This window comes from Pleurodeles waltl, chromosome 7 (genome assembly GCF_031143425.1).
Source record: "Pleurodeles waltl isolate 20211129_DDA chromosome 7, aPleWal1.hap1.20221129, whole genome shotgun sequence".
NCBI lineage: Eukaryota > Metazoa > Chordata > Amphibia > Caudata > Salamandridae > Pleurodeles > Pleurodeles waltl.
Genome location: NC_090446.1, coordinates 631,717,656 through 631,741,713, shown reverse-complemented (window position 1 = coordinate 631,741,713; position 24,058 = coordinate 631,717,656). Strand labels below are relative to the sequence as shown.

At 45.6% G+C, this 24,058-nt stretch overlaps 1 protein-coding gene across 3 annotated transcripts in view; it reads left to right on the top strand.

Annotated features, from left to right (window-relative positions):
- HTR4 (5-hydroxytryptamine receptor 4) overlaps positions 1-24,058 on the top strand; it is a 1,500,331-nt gene that overhangs the window by 1,434,313 nt on the left and 41,960 nt on the right. Inside the window, exon 7 of one of the 3 annotated variants that reach the window (XM_069244598.1) lies at positions 6,824-6,916. The exons of the other annotated variants lie outside the window; for them this stretch is intronic. Within the exon in view, the coding sequence (XP_069100699.1) occupies positions 6,824-6,916 (93 nt within the window). The remainder of the gene's footprint in view (positions 1-6,823; positions 6,917-24,058) is intronic. 3 annotated transcript variants of the gene reach the window in all.

Sequence of the window (24,058 nt, the reverse complement as noted above, 5' to 3'; positions counted from 1 at the left end):
CAGTAGTCGTGCTGGTGGTCGAAGGCGCAGGGGCAGTTCCACCACCAGCCCCGCCCCACCAACAGGACTCCACCAGCCGTATTACGACCTGTAATACGGCCTAGCAGTGTCCTGATGGCTAAGCACTGCTGCCAGTGGAAGCGCCTGTTCTTGTTCCCTGACAGACGACCTCCTCACTGAAAAGGTAAGTCGATTGTCTAAAACGGGATTGGGGTAGAAGGGTGGGGAGTGTTGTGTGTGCATGTGTGAGTGGGTGTTGTCTGCATGTGTGAATGCAAGTGTGTATGCATGTGTGTGTTTAAATGCATGTTTTAATGCGTGTGTGTATGGGTGTTTGAATGCGTGTATGGATGCGTGTGAGTGATTGCAAGTATGGATGCGTGTAAGTGAATGCGTTTATGGATGCGTGTGAGTGAATGCGGGTATGGGTGCGTGTGGGTGAATGTGTGTATGTAAGTGTTGGTGAATGAGTGTGTGCGGGGTGCGTATGGGTGTGTGGGTGCATGTATGCTTATGTGGGGAGGGGGTGCCTTTTTAGAGGGGGATGGGGAGGGGGGGCGGTACTGGAAGGGTGGGGTGGGGGTTTCTGGTATGGAAGTGGGGTGGTGGGTATTCGCATTGCAGGGGGGGTTGGGGAGTCACCTGCTGGTGAGAGGAAAGAAATGTCCTGTCACCAGTAACTACCACCATGGAATCCCTGGTGGAAAGCCGACTCATGATAGCACCGGCGGTCCGGCTGTACAACCACCCTGGCAATACAGGCGGGATGTGGTATGATGGTAGAGGCCAACCCACCACACTCATAATGTGGTGGTGTTCACCGCCGACCCACCAGGGTCATAATGAGGGCCTTAATCATTTATGGCATGTCAAATCATAGCATTCATGACAAACTTATAACTTCTCAAATTGCATCATTTGTCACAACACAATGCATGGTGGCGAGTTAGTGTTGTCTGGATAGCGAGCTGAAAAGAGTGTGTAACAAGATCCACAACATAGTCATTTGAAGGTGATGGATGAATTATAAATGAAAATTATAACTATAACTTTAGAATTTGGTGTGTAGTTTAAGCTTTAACCTTTGTTTTTTTATTGAAATGTATATGCGCCCGTTTTACGAATCTCTGCGGAACTTTGCAGAGCCATTACCCCCTAAACGTTACAAGTGTATGTAAAGTTTTGCAGCATACGATCAAGGGCGCAAAGAAAAAAGGTGCGCCCCAAAGCACATTGTGACCCCAATGCATTTTACATAAAATTCTGTATTGGATGTAGAATGAAAATTGCAGGGAATTTTACTGGTAGGTACAGAATAGTATGTAGATGATACATTTTCAGACAGGAACTAAATTTGTTTAGTGGTTGTTAAGGTATAAGGCAAAATAACTTAGCGGTATATACTGTTGCAGTAGTACCATGGCATTTTGTGGAAGTATAGCAGTACATAGCAATGACAACTCATTAGGTGATTGGCTAATGACTGCCTTTATATAAGTTAAGGGCAGCCATCTTGTTTTTTAGGTCTAGTTTGGCTATGTTCTGCATTATGCCATCAGGAGTAGGGAAGCATTAGGTTTGCTGGTTTTTACGAACCTATTACCTCTTAAGTAAAGTGGTAATAGGTAGATACAAATATTTATGTTTCTATATATTTTAAAAAATGTATGGAGTAATGTGGTACTACCTCAGGAGTACCGCAGTACTGTACCAAATATTAAAAAAGAAAAATATGTTAAAAATTAAAAATACACTGTAGTACACTATATTTTACAAATATAGGGCCAGATTTACAAGGCTATAGCGTCACCTTGCACCACATTAGCGTCATTTTTGTTTATGCTAATGTGGCTCAATGAGGCAAATCTTTTCAAAGTGGGGCAATGCATGCATTGCGCCATTTTGAGACCCCTTTCGCTGCGCCAGGCATAATGTATGCAAGGGGGCATTCCAGGGTTAGGAGACCCGCAAAAATGGCACAGTGAAATCTACAAGATTTCATTACGCCATTTTTGGCATAATTTTTAACCCACTCAAAGCAGGTGTTAAAAGGACACGCCTATTGAAGTCAATGGGCCTCCGTGCACTTTGCTGCACTGACATCAACATTTTTGATGCTAGTGCAGCATAGCGCCACATTAGCATAAAAAATATTGAGGCTATTGGCCTAACATGTGCTATTGTAAATAGGACACACCCGTGGTGTTGTTCGGTGTCGGGCGCAAGAATTCTGGCGTATCCGTACTGATGCGCCGGATTCTTGTAAATCTGGGACATAGTGTGCTAAAGTGTATTTTATAATTTTTACATATTTAAATATGCACTGAACGGTTATGGTGTAGCGTTGTAATATCTACAAATTACCATGCTACTTAAAAATAGTGCTGTTTTATATACTGCTATAAAATATATAGAAAATTATAAATAGAAATCTCCACCTAAATAAAGTGGTCATAGTTATTGAACAACAATAAAACCTAATACTTAACTATCTCTAAGACTGTAAAACAAAATGCAGAGCACAGAATGCAGCTTAGCTGGGTAAAAACTACATGGCTGCCTTTTGTTGAACACAGCCATTAGCCAATAACATAGGTGGTCATTTTAACATTGGTGGTAATAACTGCCTACCACCGCAGTGATGGCCTCCACCATACCACTGAGGCGTCGACCATCCGTAAGCCAGATTATGAGCACTGCCTGACCTCCACCACAATAAGGGCGAAAATCCGGCAGTGTTCATACTGGCGGACGGTGGTGACATGGTGCTGCTACCACCTGCACTGCCCCACCAGTAGAACGCAGCCAGCTGTATTTTGAGCTGCAATACGGCCTGGCGATGTTCTGCTGGCTGCAAATTTGCCCCTTCCCGTTCCCTGCCATACAACATCCTCACCCAAGATAAGTCGAGTATCCAACAAGACAGGGGGTGGGAGGGTGGACGAAAACGTATGTGAATGCGTATATGCCAGTGACTGAGTAAATGTGTGTATGCCAGTGAATGAGTGAATGCATATATCCTAGTGTACGTGAATGGGTGTATGCATGGTGCGTGTGGGTGAATGTGTGCGTGTATGAGAGAAGAGGGGTGCTGTGACTGTAATGGGGGTGGGGGAGTGATGTGTGCATGTGTGTGAATTTATGGGGGGTGAATGCCTGTATCAGAGGGGGTGGGAGGGTATTCCAATCAGGGGGCTTGGGGGGTTTGGATGGAGGGGGGTGGGGGTTGTCAGGTGAGTGTTGGGGAGGTGGGGGAGGCACCTACCGGTGACAGGGAAGGAATTCCCTGTCACCGGTAGGGCCTTCCGCAATGGTTTTCATGGCGTTACTAACGCCACAGAAACCATGGCGATAGGCCGGCCCATAATGCCACCGGTGGTACTCTGTGGGTTTCTGGGTCCCAGATTGACATCTCCGGCTGGCAGCTCATACCGCCATGGTTGTATGTACCGCCAGACTGTTGGAGTGTTACACCACTCAAAAGACCGCCTGGGTTAAAATGAGGGCCATAGTGCCTTCTGCTATGCATGTACAGCAGAATACTGGTTTATCTCTGCCAATCCACTGCATGATAATACACAGTACATCACTATACTATGGGGGTCATTCTGACCCTGGCGGTCATGGATCGCCAGGGCCGGGGACCGCGGATGCACTGCCAACAGGCTGGCGGTGCATCCCTGGGCATTCTGACCGCAGCGGTACAGCCGCGGTCAGAAACGGGAAACCGGCGGTGTTCCGCCGGTTTCCCGCTGCCCTGGGGAATCCTCCACGGCGGCGCTGCTTGCAGCGCCGCCATGGGGATTCCGACCCCCTTGCCGCCATCCTGTTCCTGGCAGTTTTCGCCGCCAGGAACAGGATGGCGGTAACGGGTGTCGTGGGGCCTGGGCACTGCAGGGGCCCCCTAACAGGGCCCCACTAAGATTTTCAGTGTCTGCCAAGGGTTGGGAATCAGGTCCCAGGGCCCCCATTCCCCAGGGCCAAAACATATACATTAAGGGGGGGCATGCTGATAACCCCCTCCCGAAGCCTTAATAGGCCCTGGGAACCCCATCACATGGGGCCAAATTCAACAAAAAAGTGGCTTCCATCCCAGAGCCTGAATAGGCCTCGGGGATCCTATCACCTGGAGCCACACTCTTGGGAAAGGGGGACATGCAGCCCCTTTCGCTGAGCTTTAATATGCCCAGTGTTCCCCATCCCCTGGGGCCAAATACAGTACAAAAAGGGGAGGAGGCTGCAATGTCACCTTCCCAAAGGCTTTTTAGGACCCAGGAAGTCCATACCTGGGGCCAAATGTAGTAAAAAAGGGAGGGGCAATGCAGTCCCCCTCCCTGGGCTTTATCAGCCTTGAGGGAACCCTTCCCTGGGGTCAAATGTAATAAAAAAGGAGAGGGGGGCCATGTGGCCCCCATTCCCCAAGACTTATCAGGACCAGGGGCCTCATCCCCCAGGGCCATGTTACTTTAAAGTGAACAGAACCCATACAGCCACCCTCCCCAAATCTCTTTAGTCCCTTAGGACCCCATCCCCAAGGGCCAGAGGGGGGGTGCACCGGTGCCTACCCGGGGGCACCCACAATCTACATGTTTGGCCACTTGGTTAGCCCCAGGCGCCCTGGAAGCCCAAGCCAGCTCCCTGCATGGTGCAGGAGATAAATATTGCTCCCGATCAGAGGGAGCAGCTATTCATGCTGTTCCCTCCCGGCGGGAACAATATACGTTCTTGCCCTCCGTATAACCAGAGAAACAGAATTTTGTTCAGCAGTTTTCACAGTAGCACTGCTTAAATAAGTTTATGCTAAATGTAAGGGAAATTCGCTTTTGGCCCCCCTTTTTTCTCAGATCCTGTCTGACAGATCACACCAAAAACATTCCAGGAACATTCCAGGAAGGAGCTAAAGTAAATTTGATATATATTTGGAAAGTTTCATCAAGATTCATTAAATGGCACCAACGTTATTGGCAAACCAAAACACACCTTATCAATGGACACATAGGGGGTCATTACGACCTCAGTGGTCTTTTTTCAAGACCGACGAGGGACCGTCGTGCGGAAGACCGCCTAAGCAGGCGGTTTGCCGCTCGGCCTATTATGACCGTTGGCAGCTCTCTGTCCCTTTACGGACGGAGAGCCGCCAACAGCCATACTGGCGGGAGGCGGGGAAGTGGAGGTTGCTCCACCGCCACGCCAACAGAACACCGTCCTGTGATTCGCCGTGGCGGTGTTCTGTTGGCGGTGTGGCGTCGGCGGAGCTGCCCCCATGGCTCCCGTCCCCTCCCGGAGGATCAACGGAACAGGTAAGTCGATCATCCGTTAGGGGAGGAGGGTGGGGGGGTGTTGGGTGTTGTGTGCGTGCATGGGGGTGTGCGTGTGTGTATGTAGAGGGGGTGTGTGAGTGCGTTTATGCTTGCGGGGTGTTGTGTGTATGGGAATGAGTGCGTGTATGTCTGTGGGTATGTCTGTATGGATGTGTGCGTGTATGTTTGAATGTGGGTGTGCGTGTCTGACTGTGTGTGTGGATGTTGGCATGTATGTCGGGGTGTGTGCGTGTGTGTGTTGGTGGTGCCTGCATGCGTGTCAGGTGTGTGTGAGTTATGTGATGTGGGGGGTCGGGTGGGGAGGGGTGCCCTGCCACCTTTGGGGGGTGGCAGGAGTGGTGGGGGGTGTAGGGGAGGGAGTCGGGTGGGGGTGGGGGGTGGGGGAGACCCCTATCAGTGCCAGGGAAATAATTCCCTGGCACTGATAGTGCTTACCGCCATGGATTTCATGGCGGTTCAAACCGCTGGAAATTCACGGCGGTAAGCCAGGTCCAAATACTGCCGGTGGTATAGTGACGGCCGCCGGGCTGGAGACCCAGATCTCCAGCCCGGTGGTCGTCTACGCCCTGGCAGGCAGAACGGAGAACCGGCGGATGACCATGGCGGTAACCGCCATGGTCATAATTCCCCAAGGTAAGACCGCCAGCCTGTTGGCAGTCTTACCGCCGGTTCTCCGCCATCTGCCAGGGTCGTAATGACCCCCATAATCTTAAGTTTATCAGTCCAGTGGCCACCGCCACTGGGTTTTATAAGCTCAAACCATTGTTACAAAATAATCATTTTTGGTTGTCTTTGAACAAGTAGAGCAATTCCTTGACATGAGTCATCTATGCAATGTGTAGGTTTGGAAAGCTACTCCAGTATGCAATGAATATTTGGACACCCAGCCTATGTTTGATTCCATAGTTGTATCACCCATGTGTGCACATTATAACCAGAGGAGATTATTTGATTGCATGTTTGTCAACCTGAAGGCTTCCTGAACGGGAATAACTAAAGGAAGATCAGGTGTAAGATAAGCAGGGGAAGTATGTCAGAAAATGTCCTCTGGTGACAACATGTCTAACCGGTGTGGCCCATATTGGAGGAAAAGGTGAAAAAACATGATTTATGTCAATAAACAACATTCAATGGGTACATAATGGGTACTTCATTAATAGAAGAGTAAATCACACAGTAAGAGTCTGAAGCACCAGGATCCTTGTTATAGACCTACCAGACTTTGGAGTGGTAGAATTCCCTTTTGTGTGGCTTCTTCTGCAATACTGGTGGGTAGAACCCCTATTTTGCTTGTCATAAACATGTAATTGCTATGGAGTGAAGTCATGGGTGGATAGGAGTGTTGACTAAACCGTATATTTGAAGCCTAGAAGTAGCTATTTCAGGGAGAGGGCTTAATTTCAATGATTATGAAGAGTAGTCACCTTGCCATCAACAAGAAGCAGGGGTTTGAATGGGCTGGTACTGTCATTCTCTGAGAACCACCGCTTCTTGTTTTTCAGAGCTACAGTACCGGCACTCCTCTGCGGGACTGCAGGGACTTTTAGGAGGACGGTACCTGAGCTTCTCAGCAGGACAGCAGGGTCTGTGAGACAGTGAGTACCAACACTTCCTTTACTTTCCATTCTTCACACTACTCCAGAGATCAAAGATTGAATGATCCAATCACTGAACAATATATTGAGACAGCACCTAATTACACATGAAATCACCTTGAAGCACCCCTTTATTTTAATTATTATTTATAGTTTTAGAGTGCTGACCTAGTCGCAAGGGCACTGGAGCAAGTCATAAATAACTGGAGAATAACAGTTTAGTAAAATAAAGTAATATTGTTACGAGAAAGAGCATGTACCTCAATCACCAAAAGGCCAGGAGTAGCAGGAGCACCATCCCACACCATTTAATCTTTACGTTCGCTCACACATGCTTGCTTCTACTTACACACATTATCACAAAAATACACACGCATTCTCTCCCACATATACACACTCTCACCTGCACGTATGCACCCAACATATATTTGATAAAAATTTGTACTTATCTCTCCTGCCAGGGAGGGTCATATTCAGCTGATCGTACTCTATTTTGTAATACATTAATATCATTCACGGTTAGTGTAATAAATATTTACAAACAACAATGAGATTGGAGCCCAAATTGATATTGATAAGTACTAGGTGCCCCGGTGTTCCCGGCACAGATTTTTCTACCTCTGAAGCCAGGTCGCAGCTGCGACTCTTTAATGAAGTCCACGAGGAAGAGGTGGACTACTTCATTAATTAGGTAGATCTTGAAAAATGTGTCAATATAATAATTTCAAGGTAGTTTTGGATTAAGTCTCGCTTCTTTAGTTGGAATGTTTCATATTCTTAGTACTGGCCAGGAGCAGACTTGATTTTGAGCTATTTAATTTCTTGCATTCAGAATCTGCAGCTGAAACCAATACTTGCTCATACTGTTAAGTTTACCATTTAAGTAGTCTGAAGTGTAAAAAAATAATTGTACCACATGCTTGCCATTTTGAAGGGAACATTGGCCTTGTTCACCATAATCAACAAAAATAATATACATGAGTGTGTATGACCACCTGGAGATATTTGTCCTTGCTACCGTGAGTGACAACATAGCCAAGTAAATTTTTTCTTTTGTCATCTTTGGTGTCGTTGGGAGCCCCGTTGTGGAAACCTCCCTGTTATTGGTACATGCTCACAAATAAGTAATTAACTAGTGGTCTATAGGACATAAGTAATAGTTTTTCTTGAAAAAAAACATTGTTCTTAATCAATGGGAGATATCAGTTGTGCTCACATACTTGACATTGAACAGGAAGGCTTCACAGTACAACCTAATGTGGCCAGAACTCAAAGATGTCGTGGGTAGGATTTGTCGGGGCACCCCAACAGTAAGCACATATTTAACTATCAAATATTTATCACTCCAAAAAGGTGTCAGAAAATCACAGATGATATGAACGGAACAGAAAACGTTGTTACTATGTTGAGGGCAGGACGAAGGCGCATGTACATTTTGGTATTAGGTCACAAGAAAGACAATTATGTAACGTAGGCTTGTTCCCAGAATCAGTTGAGAAATTACTACAGCCTACACGTGTTTTCATCACAAAAGACATTTTCAAGGCCAATGATAAGTTTGAGACTATAGGGCATATTTACAATCTTTTGATGCGGGGCAGGTCCTAAAGTGGCTTGTAAATATTCCCCTAAGTATTTAAGTCCACATCTTTTTTTCCAAATGTTCAAATAGGTAAATAAGAAGGCATTTGAGTGAGGGTTGGTGAAGTCATGTACTGACTGCTAAATCTGCAATTGGAAGACTTTTAAGCTTGGAGCAAGCCAAAAGTATGGTAGCCTATAGGGCACATGGCAGAAAGTTGTAACTACCAGTGTGCTCTGAAAGGTAATGGCATATTCCATGGTAACAGCGGGGAGCCTCGTATAGCTTCTCTTTAACATGTTTTGGTTACCTATCTTTATTCTGTTGCTTTGAATTTGACCAGTTCAACATGTGATGTGAGGTTGATGGTTCCCACTGTTACAATGTTGTAGTTAACACTATAAGGTTTCATGGGATAGATGCTGTAACATTTGGCAACTACATTAGGGCACATCAAGATTTTTTAACTCAACTGAAGCTTAGCTGTGGAGAAATTGTGCTCACACAAAATGGACTGCCAAAAGGTGCTGTCTCTTACAGAGAAGGTATATAGGATCAACTTGCAATAGAAGAATGCTGCTTTCATTGGAACTAAATGCAGAGCACAGGAGAATGGGGATGGAAAACAAAAACAGTCTTCAATTTGTTCTTTAAAAAGCAAAATATATGTAAGCACTGGCATGCTGAAAGAGATATTCATTTAGTGAATGAACTTGGGGATTTTACAGGTGTATCCTGAGTCTATTACCTCTCCCCAGGGATAAGCAAGCTGGTAAAAGGATTTTGGATCTAGCCATGGTGTTGGCAAAAAAAGAGTCATAACGAATGTGGGGTACTGCATGGGGAGGAGAGACATGGAATACATAGGTGACCACTACCAGAACTTTTGCAATGGGGATCCTGAGAGAATTTGAGGAGCCTCAGGGATAAGAAGTTACTACATGGATAAAGGAGTAATCAGAAAGAAAGAATAAAGATATCTGCACTTAACTGTGAATCTAAAAGAAGCCGAGACGTCATTAAAGCAACCTGAAACACAACACAAAGAGTAGGTGATGTGGTAGATATACTGGAAATAACCGAAATTATGAATTTGCTACTAAGTCCAAAATTTTTGTTAGAATATTATTGATGGTTCTATACTTTTAAATCTTGTAGGAGAGCTTAACTAGCTCATGTATTATAGTTTACAGGGATGTGATGTGTGAAGTGTACCAAAGTTACATATTTGATTCATAAAGATATACACACTCAAATGAAAAATAATGAATAAACAAACATATTTTTAAAAACTTGGATTTTCCTACTTATACTGAAATGTTTTTACTTATGCATGGGTAATTATTTCAGATGATAAAGGTTGTATTACTCTTGCTTATAAATAAAAATAATTCCTACAAATCGAGCATAAGTGTCTCAGGTGGATTAAGGTAGGGAAAGGATGACTGATTCACTTACAGAACTGATTCACTCGTTTACTGATATGATTCAGAGATTCAGAGAACAATAATTAAGCAAGTAGATTATTTTTAAAGAAAGATAGGTCGTGTGTTTATGAAATCTATACCTATGGCTTCCTCTCTGACTGTGAACAAAGGGATCATGTTGAAAGCTAATACATAAGATAAGGTGAGAGTTGGGGGCATTGGTGGGCCAAAGCCATGCTTTCTCATCTAACAAAACAGCTTCTTGTGCCAGTGGTCCTGAAGCTTCTGATATTTGCTACATTTGGGGAAGGTAGAAGACTCTCAGCACTTATTTCAATTTAGCTTTCAACACTGTTTTGAGAAAGTCTGACAAAAGAGTAGGTGGTTCCTCCTTGTGTGGACGTGCAACAAGGCTTTTCAAATGAGTGGAATTATTTTATCATTTAATATCAAACCCAAAGGCCAATCAATTCTTTTTGCGTGAGTTGCCTCAATGGGTACATCTGAGACTATTCCAACTTCCGGGTGCATAGTTCATAAACATGGTCTTCCTGGAGTATCACGTGGAGTGTCGCATCAGTGTGTTTGACTGAACCCTTTTGGCCCCTGGAAGACTCTGTAGAGTGATGACAAAAGTGTTAGAATGTGGTGAAGTGAAGGCAAGTTTAGAATGATGAGTTTGCGGTTACACACAGATGAATAAAGATGTGTAATACATAGCTCCATGTATGGCGTATTCATTGGTGGTTACTCAGGCTAGGGAGGACGCTACAACTAGTGATGAAATAAGAGATAAGTAACTCAAAGATCAACAGTGCTCTTCTTGTTTACCATGTTTCAAGCACACTGCTTGATCATGTCACATGTCGCTTAGTCAAAGTGCAGAAGATCGACGTTTGGCGTATGTGGAGTCAAACGAAACTCCAGCCAGTGTGAAGCACCTGAAGATAAAGAAAGCTTCACTGAGAAGTCTAGCACTGTTGGTCAAGAAACTGGTAGCAAGGCCATACAGAAAGGTACCGCACTGCTAGGCAATATAAAACTGTATAGTATATGGAGCCCTACTGCTGAAGGCTGATACAACCATGTTTTGAATCGGCAACAAATAGTGACTGCATATTACACAATAACACTGTAATCAGAAGTGCTGCGAAGCAGATATCAACCAGGTGTCAAAAGCGCGAAAGAACACCTGAAAAAGAAGCAAATCAGATACAAAAAAAAGGTCATGTGCTTACTAGAACTGATTAAAGAGAGTCATCATACTGCTGCTGAAAGAGGCCCCAAGAGTAGTGCCTGGGGTTCTGCTTATAGGGCTGTTCACATCTGTAGCGATGAGGGCCCAGTAGAAGGTTGTTCTTTCAAGGGAGACAAAGAAAGAGGCCACATTTCCAGCAGGCATAAAAGATTACTCTGGGGCTAGCATGTCAAAGGCCAGGCAGAGAGTATGAATGGAACAGATCCTTATGAACTGTTAATGGAGTTGGAAAGTGCTCCAGTCACAGTCGCAGTCAATCCCATAAACAGATACAATGCTGCCGCCTTCCTTAAACCACTAATGCTTCAATACTGCCAAAATGAAAAATATTGGTGTTAGAGGAACTGCCTGGATAGAGGCGTTTGATTATATTATTGATGCACTAGAAGAGAAAGAGAACAAAAATAATATCATATACCTCAAGAATCTTGCTGGTGATGGTGTAAAGAAAATGCAGGAAGCGGATGAAGTTATGTACTATCAAATGAAAGAAGCCTTGAGTCTCATGTTCAATCCGAAGCCGGATGTAGATTCAAAAGACACATTTTCAGTCAAGAACGACAAAGAGTTGGTGAAACCATAGATACATTTGTTGAGAGACTGAATATGCTCTTAAAACACTGCAGATTCAATTAATTTAATGACGAAGAAGCAATAAATATCAGAGTTATTGACAAATGCCTGTCAGATGATGAATGCTGAAAGAAACTCTTAGGGGCATATTTATACTTGTTTTGCGCTGAATGTGCGTCATTTTTTTAATGCAAATTTGGTGCAAAACCAACTTCATATTTATACTTTGGCGCTAGACCGTTTAGCGCCAAATTTATGGAGTTAAAGTCATTTTTTGGCTGTGGAAACCTACTTTGCGTCAATGAGATGCAAAGTAGGCATTCCCATGCAAAAAATGACTCTATGGGCTTAGCGCCATATCTATCCCCCTGTGTTAAAATCATGCACGGAGGAGGAGGGGTCAAATAATGCCATTATTTAACGCCTGGGTCAGGACAGGCGTTAGGGGACCTGTGGGCCTATTTCCAAGTATTTTTTTTTTTTTTAAGTACCATTGGGGGCCCTGAAGTGGGCCCACCTACATGGCACTGGGTGCAATGGCAATGCCCAGGGGACCCTGGTCCCCTGTGCTGGCCTTTGGGGTGGTGGGCATGACTCCTGCCTTTTTTAAGGCAGGAGTCATGTGGTATGGATGGTTTGCATCAGAAAATGACACTAGGCTGGTTAGAGTCATTTTTTTTTGCCTCTAACCAGCCTAGCATAATTTTTTGGTGCAAAACCCCCTTCTTCCATACCGCCAGACCCACTCGGCTAACGTCACTTTTTTTTTTTTACGCTAGCATACCCTTTGCACTGGCTTGCACTATTCCATAAATATGGTGCCCGGTTAGTGCTCAGAAATGATGCAAGCAGGTGCTAAACTTTTTGGTGCAAAACTGCGTTGGTGCAGTTTTGCACCAAAAAGTATAAATCAGGGCCTAAGTCTGGAGTGACTTCTCATATCTGCCAGAGCAGAACAGTGTGCTGTTCAATAAACTGCTGACATGGAGGACGAAGGTTCCCAAAGTGAGTCAGTCATGAACATGAAAGTCAAGCAAATACACAGAGCTGAAGAGTGCAAGGTGATGTCTTCACAGAAAAATAATTTGTGTTTCAGATGTGGATTGACGTTTCCACACAAAGGTAAATGTCCCACAGAGTGACCCCTGACCTGCCTTTGGACAGGAGATCGCTCCCCCATGTCCGCAGCACCACCTAGCTGTGCCCGTGTCCTTGACCCCCTCCCACGCGGCTGTTCGCTTGTTCGATGCCCTCCTCCACCCGCAGGCATCTGTCTGCGCCTCATCCCTGGTATCTAGTGGGCTTTGGTAAGCGTTGCTAGACTTGTGCATTGTGCCGTTTCGTAATTGTGACTTGTTTTTTCTGTGCCTTGATTTTTTGTGCCATTTATTCTTCCGATTTCCTTTTGTGCCTTTTTCCTGGTTTTCTGCCTGATTTTGCCCCTTGTGCACTCCCCTTGCCCGCTCTCTCCGAGCCGCTTCTCCGCCGCTGCCTACCTGCGGCCCCGCCCCCCTCGCGCCCCCATTCCCCGCTCACTCCCGCCTCCCAGCTGCTCCTTCTTCCCCCCTCACCCCCCTTCTTAATGGCGGTCGCTGCGCGACTGCGCAGCTGGCGCGCCGGAGGCATGCCAGACACAAACCCGTCCGCGCCTGGACCGTGCCCAGCGCCACCCCCCTCTGGTCTGCGTGACCCCCGCACCTCCAGACGCTGCTACACAGCCGACCAGCTCAACGCCCTCAATCCTGGCCACATCACAGCATGCTTCCAGTCCTCACCGAGGAACACCAACGGACCCTTCTCCTGCCGCACCTGCAAATTCACCTGCGACAGAACAAGGAAACCTACAAAGACCGGGACAAACCACCTCCACTGCATACTCCTCAACACCCGCTCCGCACGCAAGCACGCCATCGAGCTCTGGGACCTGCTCGACTCCACCGCCCCAGACTTAGCCTTCCTGACCGAAACCTGGTGGAACGACTCCTCGGCGCCCGACATCGCAATAGCCATCCCGGACGGCTACAAGATCATCCGAAGGAATCGCACCAATGGAATCGGAGGGGGAATAGCCATCGCTCACAAATCCACCCTCAAAGTCTACACCCACACGGACGACACCATCAAGACCGCCGAACACCTACACTTCCGTATCCACACCGACCCCAACACCACTCTCAGAGGAACACTCATCTACAGACCTCCCGGACCACGAGAACCATTCAGCGAATCCATCGCCGACCTCACCAGCACCCACGCACTCACCTCAACAGACTACATCCTCCTCGGGGACCTAAATTTCCACCTGCAGAACAACAACGACACCAACTCCACAACTCTGATCGACAACCTCACCAACCACGGCCTCAGACAACTCGTCAACACACCCACCCACATCGCCGGCCACACGCTTGATCCCATCTTCTCCTCAAGCGCCCACGTCACCTTCAACCATACCACCGAACTCCACTGGACCAACCACCACTGTACCCACTTCACTTACAAGAAACATACCGAGCACCACCGCACCCAACAACCACACCGCCAATGCTGGAGCAAAGTTACTGAAGACCACCTTACCAACACCCTCGCCCAGAACCCACTCTCCGACCCCACCAACCCAGACACCGCCGCCCACAACCTCACACTGTGGATCAACGATTGCACCAACAACCTCGCGCCACTCAAGAAACCCACCGACAATCAAGCCAGAAGAAAAGCCACCTGGTTCACCGACGAGCTCCTGAACTCCAAGCGCGACTGCCGGAAACTAAAAAAGGAATGGTTCCTCGAACACACACCTGACAGCCTCACAGCCCACAAGGACGCCACCCGCAGGCATCACCAATTCATCAGACAAGCCAAACGTGCCCACTTCAAAGACCGCCTGGACAACAATGCACACAACAGCAAAGAGCTCTTCAGCATTGTGAAAGAACTCTCCAACCCCAGCGCCAACGTCAACGACATCCCACCATCCCAAGAACTGCGACGCACTGTCCACCTTTTTCCACCGGAAGATCACTGACATCCACGACAGCTTCAACGCCACTCCCACGCCAGACCCCACCCCCGAAAACTCCACCTGTGCAAACCACCTGACCTCCTGGACCAACGTCAATGACACAGAGACATGCAAGATCATGAACTCCATCCACTCAGGTTCTCCGTCAGACCCTTGTCCCCACCACGTATACAACAAAGCCGACTCTACCATCGCCCCCCAACTACGGAAGATCATCAACATCTCCTTCGAAACAGCGACATTCCCTTCACTGGCTCCCCGTGGACAAGAGGATCACTTTCAAGATTCTTACCCACGCTCACAAAGCACTCCACAACACTGGACCAGCCTACCTAAACAACAGACTCAGCTTCTACACCCCCACCCTTCAGCTCCGCTCCGCAAAACTCGCCCTCGCCGTCGTTTTCGCATCCAACGAAAGACCTCCGGCGGCAGATCCTTCTCATACCTCGCCGCCAAGACCTGGAACACCCTCCCTACCAACCTGCGACAGACCCAAGACCTACTCAACTTCAGAAGACTCCTCAAGTCCTGGCTCTTCGATCAGTAACAGCTGCTCCCCCCCTCCCCCCCTAGCACCTTGAAACCCTCACGGGTACGTAGAGCGCTTTATAAATTCAATGATTGATTGATTGATTGACAGATATGCAAAGACTTTGATAAAGAGAAACATTTTGTAACGGTTTGCAGGGTGAAGGAAAAAGTATGTGCATCACGGAAAGAAGACAAACTGGCCAATCGAACTGTGCAGAAGTGATGCTCAACACATGCCCACAAGTCCAAGCGACATCAGTTGAGACAAATCAACACCAAACAAAGTTGATCATCATCTACATTACTGTCAAAAAGTTTGTTAGTATCAGTGTTGGTAAAAGTGAAGAAGATGATTGCGCAATGTCATTGCTTACCTCAGAAAAATGTGCACATGTTGGACTGGCTGCATGTGAAGAAAACACCAGACAAAGAAAAGTCTGCCTGAGGAGAAATATAATGAACTATTTCAATTACCACGACTGGCGCCATCGAAAACCAACATGTACACATGAACTGCATCAACACCCTTGAAAAGTAAAGGTTCATTTGTAGTGACTATGAAACACAAGAAAAGAAAAGCGCACAGACCCATTCATGTACTTCAAGAACTGCATCAAGTGCCTATTTACTCACCTTCAGCACAGCTGATCTCAGTGAACTACAATAAGAATGCTCATCACAAAATAGTAAGTCATTTCCCTTCAGTATTTCACGGATTAGGAAAACTTCAGACTATGAAAGTACAATTGCATATTAATTAGGATGTACGTCCTAGTGCTCAAACACACAGAAGAACAGCATTTCATTTACCAGAAGCTGTTAAAAAGGAGATTGAATCATTACTTAAGCATGATATAATTGAGCGTTCTACTGGTCTGATGCATTGGTTTCTCCCATGGTGGTAGTGCCCAAAAAGGTCACTGAACGAGCTATACCCATCTGCGTGGATATGCATCAAGCAAACAAGGCAATTGAAAGAGAACGACATCCAGGTCTGCACAGTACTGACATGATAACACAATTGAATGGTGTGAAGGTCTTCTCTCACCTTGATTTAAATAAAGGATTTCATCAGTTGGAACTCAGAGAATTACAGGTACAGTACAACCTTGTCTACATATATTGGTCTGTTTTGATACACAAGAATAAGGACCTTATTATGAGTTTGGCGATGGGATGACCCGTCCGCTGAACTTCCGATGGGGAGGTTGCTGCCATACTGGCTACCTCCCTGCCAGGCCCACTTCGACTTTCCCACTGGGCTGACAAGCGGAAAACAAGGGTTCTGCCCATCAGCCCAGTGGGAAAGTGGCGACAGCATTGTCGTAATCGAGCCTGCTGCAACACTGTCACCCACAGGGTGCACCAGCACCCTTGCAATGCTCACTGTCTGCAGAGCAGGGCTGATAGTGACCTGCACCTGCCGTCAACCTGTTGGGATCACCAATCCCGTTGGAGACAGCAGTACCCTGGAGGTCAGACCACCAGGGTTGTAAAGTGTCAGTCGGACCGCCACAGCGAGTCTGGCAGTCTAGTGACCTCCAGACTCATAATCAGGCCCTACATTTTGATGTCTCATCAGTTGCAGAAATTTTTCAAGATCTCATTAGACGTATAATACAGCCTGTTGTGAATGCTTTCAAATATAGCAATGATATATTTGTTTTCGGAGCCACACAGAAGGAACACAACAAAGCTCTCAGGCAAGTGTGTTGTTTACTTGTTGATGCCGGGTAAACAATAAAATGCTGAGAAATGTGAATTCAATAAGGCAGAACTAAAATTCATTGGTCCTATCTTTTCTGATGCGGGCATGGCGTCACATCTAAGTACAAGTGTTGACAACTGCCAGTCCCCCACAAGATGTTTCCATGTTACCTTCATTCCTTGGCATGGCAAGTTATTGTTCCAGATTTATACAAAACTTTGACACTGTGAGTGCTATATTGAGAGAGTTAATAAAAAAGAATGTTTCATTTCACTGGTTGCATGAATGCTAGCAAAGTTTTAAGAGAATCAAACAAGCTATTGAAAACACTACTGAAATGGCATATTTCAATCCAAAGCTACATGTCAAAGTTGCTGTTAAAACTAGCCCAGTTGGGTTAAGTGCAATGCTTGCACAGCAGACACCCACATGCTCGAAGACATATTGTGGCTTATGCAAGTAAAAGTTTGTCCCAGACTGAATGTGCTTATTTACAATCTGCAAAAGAAAGTGTTGTGGGCTTGTGAACATTTCCACGTGTTCTTATATGGAATACCTTTCACGCTTAAGACATCAAGCATTGCTAATCATCTTTGTCAATCCAAAAACCAAGGTGCCTCTGCACATTGAACATTGGGGTCTACAATTACAAGAAAAAAACTACACAATTTTGCATCATCCAGGGTATAATCAAAACCCTGCTGACTAATTCTCCAGAGTGCATATACAGTGTCAAGGTAGCCCATCGAAGACAGCTGAGGCCTACATAAACTTCATTGTGAAGTCAGGCACACTAGCTGCTATTTCATTGGGAAAAATTGCCATGAGTCAAGATAGTGATGTTAAAACTGAAAGACATTATTACACATCAGTCTTGGAAACAACATACTCTTATCAGCGACATTGAATACCAGAAGCTTAAAAATGAAGGAATTATCCAAAGGGGTTCACAAACTGTCATTCCAGAGAGTCTGTGACAACAGATTATTGAAGTGGCCCATGAAGGACATTGTGGGATTGTTGCCACTAAACAAGCTCTCCAAGATTGAGTCTGGTGTTCTCATCTCTATGAAGGGGTTGAAAGAGAGTTGAAGGCCTCTCATCTATGCAATTGCCTGTCATTGAAAACCGCCCAACACCCCATAAATATGTCAATTTTGCCAAAGCATGCATGGAAAAAAGTGCTATTGACCTTTTTGGTCCATGACAGGGAGGAGCCAAAAACATGTTGAAATTGAGGGGGGAACCAAAGGTGGTCCAAAAGGGCAGTTTGAAAAATAAGTTTTTAGGCTGACTAGTGGGGCAAAATGTTTATTGGTATAGATGTGACAATGCTGGGTGGTAGGAATTTTGTGGATTCCTGCTGATTCCAGAAGGTTCCATCACAAAACTGGTGGAAAAATGTCTGTGTGTTTCAAGCAAAGTTGGAGGTTTGCAGGGTATTGTGGGTAAGAAAATGGTGCAGGGTTCATGTGAAGCAGACCACCCTGGACTCACCCAAAGTTTAGTTTTCAGATGTGTCCAGGTCTCCTAGATTTTTCTACATGGCAGCGTCCCAAAGTCCAAAAAGTGCAGCCCTCACCATTCCAAGTGGGACGATTTTGAGAGTTAGACAAGCTCTCACGGCCCAAATGTAAAACCAAAACCCAAAATAATCAAATGTCTTCTTGCTTGCCTTTGGGATAAAATCTTTTAGTATGTGGGGGGAGAGCTGAAAGACTGTTACCCCCTTCAGTTGGGGTGGGGGCATAACCATGCCCATACTAGTTGGTAGCCACCACACCACTATTTTTCATTTTTTTTTTAATTCCCTGGCATCTAGTAGGCTTTCTGCCCCCTCGGGGAGTGGATCGGGGGTAATTGCCCCATCTGCCCACCGGTGGGCAGAACAACGCTGTCCCCATTTATTTGGGGTGGGGGTATGGCAATACCCCCACCCTCTGTTTTTTTAAAATAAATCTTCCCTGGTGTCTGGGTTTTTTGCCCCCCTCGGGGGCAGTTGGACCTTACAAAAATAGGCCGACCTGCCCCCCAAGGCAGAAATGACCAACAGTAATGTGCCCCCATGGGGGGCGACCCTTGCCCAAGGGGCTGTCCCCCCAACCAAAACACACACACACCAATCCCTGGTGCCTAAGTGGTTTCTGCCCCGCCTGGGGGTTGATCGGCCTAATAGAAATAGGCCGATCTGCCCCCAAGCGGGACAGAACTGGCCTAAAATAAATTTGCCTCCCAGGGGAGCGATCCATCTGTAAAAAACATTTTGTTAAAATCCCTGGTGCCTAATGGTTTCTGCCCCCATTGGGGGCAGATTGGCCTAATTAAAATAGGCTGATCTGCCTCCAAGGGGGGCAGAAATGGCCTAAAATAAATTGCTCCCCAGGGGAGCGACTCTTGCCTAAGGGGGTCGCTCCCCTTTTGTGAAAATGGCACAAAAAAACAATCCCTGGTGTCTAGTGGTTTCTGCCCCGCTTGGGGGCAGATTGGCAGAAATTACACCCAGGGCCCCCCAGGGGAGTGACCCTTGCCTAAAGGATCGGTCCCCACGTATTAAAAAAAAAAAAAGATCCCTGGTGTCGAGTGGCTTCTGCACCCCCCCCCCCCCCCCCGGGGGCAGAGCAGCCTAATTGAAATAGGGCCTCTCCTTTGATGCCTCTCTGCCATCCCTTACCCCATGACAGGAAGAGAAATGCAAGCATTTCTCTTGCGCTCAGCTTCCAGTGCGATAGGGACGACTTCTGATGTGGGTGACGTCATCAGATGTCACTGGAGGGGGCGGGGTGAAAGGGAAAGCGATTCCACTTCCATCCCTGCCGCAAGGGTGGGTGGGAGGTACTCTGGGGGAATGCTTGCGCTTCCACCAAGGGCCGGTACATCCTTGGAGGGGAAGGAGTTAACATTAGTTCATGTCACGTTAACCATTGTTTATTTTCAGTGAATTTCTGGAGTTTGTTTTTAAACACAAGTTATGGTCTTAACACCTAAACTTACATATAAAACATTGACAAACTAAAATAAGAAAGATAAATATTCATCCACCTCAGCATCTTTGTGGAAAGATATGGGGTGATATGTCATGTGGGGACTGAGAAAACGGGGTCCCAAAACACTATTTTTCCCATAGTGATTCCTAAAGGGAATTTTGAGTAGCTGTTAAACCTGTCAGCCATAAGGTGTTCTTTCCCCAAGCTTTTTGCTTGCTTTCCTCCAATTTTGTTGAATTCTTTTTTGTTGACCTTAGAACTCTTGTGCCCACGCCCTAAAACTGGGTTTGATTGTTATATACCTAATTGGCATAATTAATTTACTTATAAGTCCATAGTAAAGTGCACCACATGTGCCCAGGGCCTGAAAGTAAATACTACTAGTGGGCCTGCAGCACTGCTCGAACCGATCACTTAAATAGCACTTTAAATCATGTACCAGGCCTGTCATTGCAGTCTGAATGCAGTGTTACGCTGCCATGTCTACTTGGCATTTACAACCCCTTGCCAAGCCTTAAACTTCTATTTTGTTACATATAAGTCACCTCTAAGGTAGGCTCTAAGTAGCTCATTGGGGTGGGTGCTGTGTACATTAAAGATAGGACATACACCTTTTGGTTTTACATTTCCTGGTGGTGAAAAACGTTCATATTCATTTTTCAGTACTGTGAGGCCTACCCCTCTCATAGGATAACATTGGGGAGTTCTTAATAAATTTAACAAGCTGTAATTCCTAATTGAGAAGGGGTGGATCTGCCATGTTTGGTGCCTAAGGATTTTCAATGATAAATCCTCTTCAATGGCAAAGTCGAGTTTATAATTACAAGTTTGAAAATGTTACTTTTAGAAAGTTGGTATTTTCCAACTCTTACCCCTGTGTGCCTACAGCCTGTCTCCAATACACCTCTTGGCTCAGTGACAGCTGGGATTTGTGCATTTCCTTTAGACAGCCACACAGAAAGGGAGGTTAGGTGTGACTTGATGGGACATCCTGGGCAGGATGGGAGAGAAGAGCTGGACACAGCCTAAAACGTACACCTGAATTGTATGTGTACTGTCCCCACACAAAGGACTGCTTAAACCCCTGAAATGACTCTAAAGCCAGGGGAGGAAGGGAGGACCTTTGTGCACTTCTAAGACCCTCTTTGAAGTCTCTCCCACTTCAAATGCAGCACTGGGTATAAGAAATGGACTTCTACCCTACCACTTCAGTACACTGCTGGACCTGTGAATGCTCTGCCAGGAAGATGGGCTGCAGTGCTGCTATATGGACTGCCACTCTGCGGGATGGCTGCTCTTGAAGGATTGCTTTCTTTCGGTGCTTAACTAATGTCTGCTGCCCTCCTTGCCAGGGTGAGAAGGACTGGACCCCCATCACCTGAACCCAAAATCAGAGTGTTTCCAAGGGCTTGCTGGCTTGCCTCTGTGATTGAAGTCTCAGGGACATAAAGGGCTTCCAACTCATCTGCTCAAGCACCTACACTCTTCCATCTGTGAGTCTGTACTGCCAAGTGGTGCCAACCCAGTCCTGGACCCTTGGAAGAGGGTTTGAAGTGCTGCTCCAACTGAATCCACACATTGCTGTCGACGCTAGGACTCAGAACCAACGCATCTTCTCCACTGTGGCTGAATCACCACTGCAGGCCAGGGCTTGAACTTTTGATTTTGCGCAAGTCCAACACAACCAGATAACCCCGGTTTGCGCTTTTTGCTTCTAAGTGCTATATTTCAATTAAATCTTCAAAACATTCATAACTTCGGTTCTACTAATGGGATTTTTGTCATTTTGGTCATTTTATTTATTAAATTGAGCCATAATTTTATAAGCAGGTGCAGTATTTTTTTGTGTGGTGTTTTCACTTTTTTACTGTTTGAATTGTTGCACAAAAAAATTACACATTGCCTCTTAAGTCTAACTGCTCTGTGCCAAGCTTCCAGGGTGTGATCAAAGGTTAATTTAGGGTGTGTTTAAGATTTACCCAGACTAAGATTGTGGTTGCAGCCTAGACAGGGTGCATACCTCCTCACACCAGAAACCCAATTTCTACCAGTAACAATATAGAAAAAAAATGCTGAAAAGAATTACACCATGGGCCTAATTATGATCTTGGCGAATAGGATACTCTTTCACAAACATGACAGATATCCCATCCGTCGTATTACAAGTTCCATGAGATATAATGGAACCTGTAATATGTAGGATAGGAAATCCATCATGATTGTGACAAAGTATATCAACCGCCAAGAGCGCAATCAGGGCTCAAATTTGGCAGAAACAAGACTGTGAATTTCTTTATTTGGTTTAAATCCATTCTGCGATTCTTGAGAACTTAGGGGCCTGATTACAGCCTTGGTGGATGGGATACTCTGTCACAAACGATACCCCGCCCACCATATTACAAGTTCCATTATATCCTATGCATCTTGTAAAACAGTAGGCTATCCGTCACATTTGTGACAGTGTATCACATTTGCCAAGGCCGTAATCAGGCCCTTAGCTTTTAATGAGGAGCTCAGTGTGGTAGTGAAGGGTTTAAAAAAATAGGAATATCTGGGCAGCCGATCCTCACAGCACTGTAAATGAAGAAAATATAGTAATTAAACCGGATGAGAGACCAGTTTTTCCTATTGGTTGTTTCGGTACCAGTTCAGTGGGACTGAGAAATCTGATCGGCTGGCCGCAACATGAAGAACAAGCTGCTGCCACCAGTCCAGAACCAGTGAGCTCGCTTTCTGTGTCATGAGGTTCATAATAAAATAAGATATAAAGGGGAAGGGTAAAGGTACCTTGACCCCCTGACACTTTTGTGGGGGCCTCAAAGGACCCTCCCCCAGGAGCCAAAAAGTAAAAAAAAAAAATGTTGCTGAAGATCCCAGAATACTCCTGTAGGACCCAACAAGCCCCTTGTGATACAGAGGAATGCCCGCTACTGTGAGACCATGCAAGCCTTAACAAGTGTCACTTGTGTGAGCTCGAAGTACTGCAGGTGATACTTGAAAATAAACAAGAAAATATGGGGAGGGGTCTGTGCAGTGGCTGGTCACTCCCTTGTGTTTGATCACCTGCTGGAGGTTGGGCCCTTTTGTCAAGCCAACTCTGAGCTCAGCTTGGGTTGGGTTTCTCCCAAGGGTGATGCATTGGGCATGGCTACAGGCCAAATCTTGAGACCTACCCCATGCCTTGCTTGGGCACAGGCTGTGTGATTCAGGAGTTTGGCACTTGCTGGGGGTTGGGTGGCTCCATGGGCTTAGGCACCTGTAGTTGGTGGGGCAAATCTACTATCTTGCAAGGTCAAAGTTTATGCTCTGTGGAGAAGCTGGGTGAATAAAATTCAAAAATAAATCAACAGAAATCCATTGACAAAAGAGGGTAAAATTATGTTATAGTCAGGTATGCTTATAAGATCTTACTTTATGTTCTAACAAAAGTCATAAATTCACTAAAAAAAGGTTAAAGTGACGTTATAGTTAGCTAAGGTACTAAAATTATATTTTACTTTTAAAAATAGCCTAGAAATTCACTAAAATAAAACAAAGTCTAAAGTGCCATTATAGTTAGGTTTTGCAATAATACAATAACATTCAAAAAACAAAACATTATACTAACATTCACCAGTTATAGTGAACTGAGTTAACAATTACTATGATGCCCTGCTTATGACATATTCCGTCACTCATATGTTAATGACATCACTAATACTATCACAGATGGCAGCTGAAATCACATCATTGATGACATCACTTATGACACCATACAATCATTCTGACACCGTCCTTTAGGTATTTAGCCTTGAAGTAATTCAACATGCTACACCTATGGACACATTTTTATTGACCTTAATTTGATTGCCCTCATAAAGGGGGGCTGATCGGCCTAATAGAAATAGGCCGATCTGCCCCCATGGGGGACAGAACTGGCCTAAAATAAATTTGCCTCCCAGGGGAGCGATCCATCTGTAAAAAACATTTTTTTTAAATAAAGCTTTAGCCTTTCTCACAGATTTTTAATCAGACTTTGACTTCAAACCACAACATACTTTCAAACATACCTTTG